Here is a 5688-nt window from a genome sequence, read left to right as displayed (position 1 = left end):
CAAAATAGGATTAGAGGGGAATTTCTTCAACATAGTAAAAAGTATCTATGAAAACCCAAGAGCCAACATTGTTCTTAATGGAGAGCGGTTAAAGGAATTCTTAAAAGTTTTTAATTAATATTGAAGACTACTTGATATAATTGAAATTAATTTTAAGAAGTCAATATCCAGTTGGTTGTTGTTAGGTGCTGTCAAGTTGAGTATGACCCATAGTGGCCCTGTAAACAGCAGATTTGAACCCTGTTCTATCCTGTGCCATCTTTACACTTTGTGACACATTAGAGCCCTGGGCAGGAGTCACTGTATCTGTCCACCAAGTCGAAAATCTTCATCTCCTTCACTGGCCTTCTAATTTTCCAAGCATATGTCCCTCTCCAAGAAATAGCCCCACCTAACAATGTGCCCAAAGTATGTGAGGTGAATCACATCATCTTTGCTTCCAAATAGCTCTCTGGCTGCACCCTCTCCAAGACATATTTGTTTGTTTCTTGGCAGTTCATAAAATGTTCAGACTACTTCTCCAAAACCACATCTCACAGACATCAATTCTTCTCCTGTCATACTTATTCATTGTCCAGCTGTTAGATGCATAGCAAGTGATCGGAAAGACCATGACATGAATCAGATGCACCTTAATCCTCAAACTGACATCATTACTCTTCAATAATTTGGAGAGGTCTAACTGAATAATTCCCCAGTGCAAGATGTCTCCTGGTTTCCTGACTGCTGGTACCAGGGTGTGTTAGTTGTGGATCCACAATTGTGCATTCACAATTGTGGATAACTCTGATTTTTCTAATATTAGATGAGTAAGCTCTCATAGTCTAGTGGGTAAGTAGTTGTGCTACCAACCAAAAGACAGACAATTCAATTCTACCACCAGCTCAACGGGAGAAAGATGGACAATTGCCTCTCATGTAATTTATAGCCTCTGAAAACCTGCTGGAGGGTCAGGTATAGATTGATTCCGCCTTGATGGCACATAACAAGCAATGGAGATGGACTGACACAGTGACAGCAACAATGGGCTTGAGCATTGACACAGTGACTGCAACAGTGGGCTTGAGCATAGTGGAGATCATGACGATGGTGCAAGATAGAGAACGGTTTTGGTCTATTGTTTATAGGGTCATTACAAATTGGTGTCAACTGGAGGGCACCTAAGAACAGCAACAGCCACATGGACATCACTTTTAGTCAGCTCACCAGTCTCAGAATTGTATGTTCTATATCTTTTCTTCTTCCCAAGTATTTGGACCACAGATTTCTCACTCAGTGTGGTCAGGTTGATGCTCATAGGGAACTTGTGTTACAGAGAAAAAAACTATGCCACATAGGTTTTCACTGACTGATTTTTCAAGCGTAGATCACCAGTCCTTTCTCCTAGTGAACCTCTGGACTTGAACCTCCAGCCTTTTGGTTAACAGCCAAGTGTGTTAACTGCTTGCTTCACCTAGGCTCCTTGAACACAGAGAAGTTAGTAATAGTGAAAATTGCTACATATTACATTAAAGAATGTAAGCAATCACTAATTTGTAAAGGTAGAATCTATTTGAATGGTATATCTTCTGCTAAGCAGATGTTCACGCCAAAATGAATGTAAATGAAATTAATTTTTAAGAATTATTTGACAACTAATAACCTGTAATAATACAGACTTGATGCTTACCTGAGAAAATCATTCTGATCTGTTTCATAGAGAACAAGGAAGTTTAATTCCATTTTACATTTTTTTAAAAATACCACGATTGTTACACAGGAAGAGCACAATGTATATTTCTTAAATGAATGATGCTTTTATGGTTTTATAAATTTTTATTTATTTTACATTAGTTTACGTACAAAGTTCGTATACATTGTGTTTCACACTATCCTACTGAATGTTTCTTTTTAAAAAATAAAGTTGCTTGTGGCAACTTTAAAGTTGCAACATATCAAAATGTTATTGAGTCCTATTTTGTGTTATTAAAAAATATTCCTATTTGTTCTCCATGCTGTATTTCAAAGGCAGGATGCCCATTGCTACTCCCATTCCCATGGTCACCATGAGTAGATTTCAACTCATGGTGACCATCCACCAGTTTCCAAGGCTGTGAAGTTTTGGAGGAGGAGACTCCACTTCTTCCTTCTACAGAGCAGCTGATGGACTTAAACAGCTGACGTTTTGGTTAGCAGTGAAACACACCACACACTATATCACCAGAATGCCTTAGTTAAATTCAAGTATTAATTATCCATAAGTTGATGTCTTGAAGATTCCAACAAGAAGAAGTTTGCATCCTATTCATTCTGTATTTCCTTCTGTTCAAATATCAGCTGTCCTAATTCGGATGTTTGCTGTCATTTTGCTTTGTTTTGGAGTAGATGATTGACAGAATATGTGTGAAAGTACAAGACCACCTCAACTCTTTACGCAACTGTGGGGGAGATGCTATCCAGGAAGACTTAAAATCAGCAGAAAGACTCATGCGTGATGCTAAGAACTCTAAGACGGTATGTTCCATTCCAGGCAATAAAAGAATCTTGCATCTTTAAAGCAAGTCACTTCTATTTAGATCGTGTATAGGACCTTATGAAGTGTAATAACCTGTAATATTTTTTGTAAAAGGGGAGCATATTGACAAGCATAGATAAATTAATAATTTTTAAAAATTCAATTTTATTAACTCCAGAGTAATATGATTTGCTTCAGAATTATTGAGTGCAAGACAGGGCAGGAAGTTGGTAGGGATTTAGGTGAAATAAGACATGACATCAGTTTATATTCAGTTGAAACTTTTTGATGAGTGCATGAGAGTTTCTTGTATTATTAACTTATTTTTCCCCTATGTATTTTGAGTTTTCCATCAGACATATATCTGTGAATTCAGTTTTAGAAATTAGTTGTTTATTTCTTTAGCTCTCTATCCAATTCCAAGAATACTAACATGTAGCTAAGTCAGTTTGTTCCTTTGCCTCCTTTCTATACCCATGCTGATTATCAGTAATCAAAATGTAAAATGACAGAGTATGATTTACAAAGAGTACAATAATGTCTAAATATGTGAGAGGTGGATATAGTTTAGGTGAGTAATATGATACTAGTTCCCAGCTGATATCAAGAAACTTCCATCTGGCTTCTCAAAATTGGAATTTGGTCACTAGAGTGTGACAAATCGGAGAAGCCGGTAGTGGCAAAACTTGGGATCTGATCCTGACTTTGCTATTGGAATCATTCAGTTATTGAACGTCTTCAGTAGAAGATTTAGCTATAAGTCATAAATACTCCTGTAAACCAGATGTGAGCATTCAGGCACGGTGAGGTAAGTACATGGTTGCTGTGGTCTCTGATGGGTGAATGATGGAAGTGGCCACATGGAAGTGTGTCATTGTTGTATGTCATTGCATGAAGCCTTTAAATAGCCTAGATTTCAGTTTATTAATCTAATTAAAGAAAGATTATATCTAACAATATTTCTCTAAATATTGGCTTTGTCCACTTTTTATTAACTTTGCAGTGTCTTTAGTGCCTATTTAATTATTTTCACAATTATGGAGAGGTGTGGTTTGTTTTTTTCTTCTTTTTCTTTCAGCTGTTACCAAACTTATACCATGTGGGTGGTGCATCTTGGGCAGGAGCCAGTGGCTTGTTATCCAGTCCAATTCAGGAGACCCTGGAATCAATGGCTGGAGAAGTTACAAGAGTTGTGGATGAACAACTAAAGGTTTGTATTATGTTGGAAAATTCATTTTGAAAATGAAGTTGTGGTTCAGCTATGAATTATAGCAGTTTGTAACTTGTAACTTATGCTTTATGGCTGTGTGTGTGTGTGTGTGTGTGTGTGTGTGTGTTGGTCCCCTCCCAGATACACACTTGTGTTTATGCATGTTGTTATTTGCTCCCATGATGGAGCAGACTCAAAGCTGTCCCTCCAGTGGGTTTTCAGAGGCTATAAATCATATAGGAGGAGATTGCCTTCTCCTGCAGAACAGCTAGTATATCTGAACCTTGTGCCTTTGGGATTGCAACTTAGCTTCTTACCATTTAAACCACTAGAACTCTCTGCTTATGTATGAGTAGTAAACAATTGAAGATTATGTCTTTCCCAACTCCTTTTAATAGCTCTGGAATAACTCCTTACATAATGAGGTCAAGAAAAATCTCTCAGAATTCAATTTCTTTTTGATGGTAAATCTCTAAATGCATTTACTATATGATAGGCTGCCAGGAACTTCACTGATAAGAAAATGATTGATTTCTACTTAAAGGCGGAAAGAGAGGTCTGCTTTTGGGGGGAAAATGTCCTCTGTTATTACACTTGATTTAGAGAATGGGAAAGATGATAGCAGCTGTGCTCACAATGTCAAGGTGCTGCTTATTTGGGGAGTCTGCCAAGGTAAATAGAAGATGATCCATTTAAGTTGCTGGTTGACAGACGAGGACAGGGATTTGGAATGAAGTTACAACATATGACAAGTAACAGAGACTTGCCTGTAGACTCACTGAATTTAAAAAGCCAAAGGTGATGGGGGGATTTAGGAATTTTAAAGGGTTGAGTAACCTAAGAAGTCCTTGAGTGATGTAAATGGTCAAGCACTTGACTACTGTCCAAAATGTTGACAATTTGAACTCTCAGCAATGCCTACTTCTAAAAAATTCAGCTGTTGAAAACCTGTGGAGCATAGTTCTGTCTTGCACAACATTTGGGCTTGTCAAGAGGTAGGATCAACTCAGTGGGAAATGCCAACAGGAGTAACCTAAGATCAAATTTTTCTTAATGTAACTTTATAAACAGTGGCTTGGATCAGGCACACTTCAATTGTTAATGTAATATCTTTGCTTTTTAATACCTTTAAGAGGTGTTTTGTAATGAATTTTCCCAGTGCGCTATGTTGTGTGCCATTGAGTCAGAATCCATGCAGACCCTCCAGTGAGTTTTCAGAGCCTATAGATCACAAGAGGTGATAATTCTCCCTCAGAGCATCTGTTGGATTCAAACCACTTGCCTTTGGGTTGGCAGTGAAGCTGCTTACCACTAAGCCACCAAAGCTTCCTACAGGTCACTTAATTTCTGGATTACTGCTTCCATGAATGTTGATTGTGAATACAAGTAAAATGAAATTCTTGATAACTTCAGTCTTATTCTCCCTTTATTGTGCTGTTGCTTATTGGTTCTGTTTGTATTTTCTTTATGCAGAAATGTAATCTGTATGAAGGCTATAGTGTTTGAGCTTATTAGTAAGTATTTCAAGTCCTCTTAGATTTCAGCAAGTAGGGTTGTCATTAGCTTATCACAGATTGTTAGTGAGTCTTCTTTTGATCCTGATGGCATATTTTACATAGTCCATCTTCTCGGATTGTTGTTGTTGTTGTTATGTGCCGTCGAGTCGTTTGCGACTCATAGCGACCCTATGTACCACAGCCTTAAACCCTGTTCTATCCTGTGCCAATTGCATTGCCTCTGACACACCCAGCCCGATTACCCCAGTCACTGAATCAATCCACCTCATAGAGGGTCTTCCCCTCCAGCGCCGTCCCTCCACCCTACCCAGCATGATGTCCCTCTCCAAAGACCTGTCTCTCCCTACATGTCCAAAGTATGTCATACGAAGGCCCAGAATCCTTGCCTCCAAGGAGTAGCCTGGTTTAACCCTCTCTAGGATGAATCTGTTTGTTTTCTTGGCAGTCCATGGTACATTCAATACTTT

At 38.3% G+C, this 5688-nt stretch overlaps 1 protein-coding gene across 2 annotated transcripts in view; it reads left to right on the top strand.

Moving 5' to 3' along the window:
- The window catches only part of LRRC16A (leucine rich repeat containing 16A), a 495675-nt gene that overhangs the window by 358412 nt on the left and 131575 nt on the right, over positions 1-5688 (top strand). For both annotated transcript variants that reach the window (XM_006888644.1, XM_006888643.1), the window contains exons 25-26: positions 2365-2493; positions 3573-3704. In XM_006888644.1, the coding sequence (XP_006888706.1) occupies positions 2365-2493; positions 3573-3704 (261 nt within the window). The remainder of the gene's footprint in view (positions 1-2364; positions 2494-3572; positions 3705-5688) is intronic.

The sequence above is a fragment of the Elephantulus edwardii genome, unplaced genomic scaffold (assembly GCF_000299155.1).
Source record: "Elephantulus edwardii isolate Elephantulus edwardi_28Jun2011 unplaced genomic scaffold, EleEdw1.0 scaffold00070, whole genome shotgun sequence".
NCBI lineage: Eukaryota > Metazoa > Chordata > Mammalia > Macroscelidea > Macroscelididae > Elephantulus > Elephantulus edwardii.
This window is presented reverse-complemented; position numbering and strand designations above follow the sequence as displayed.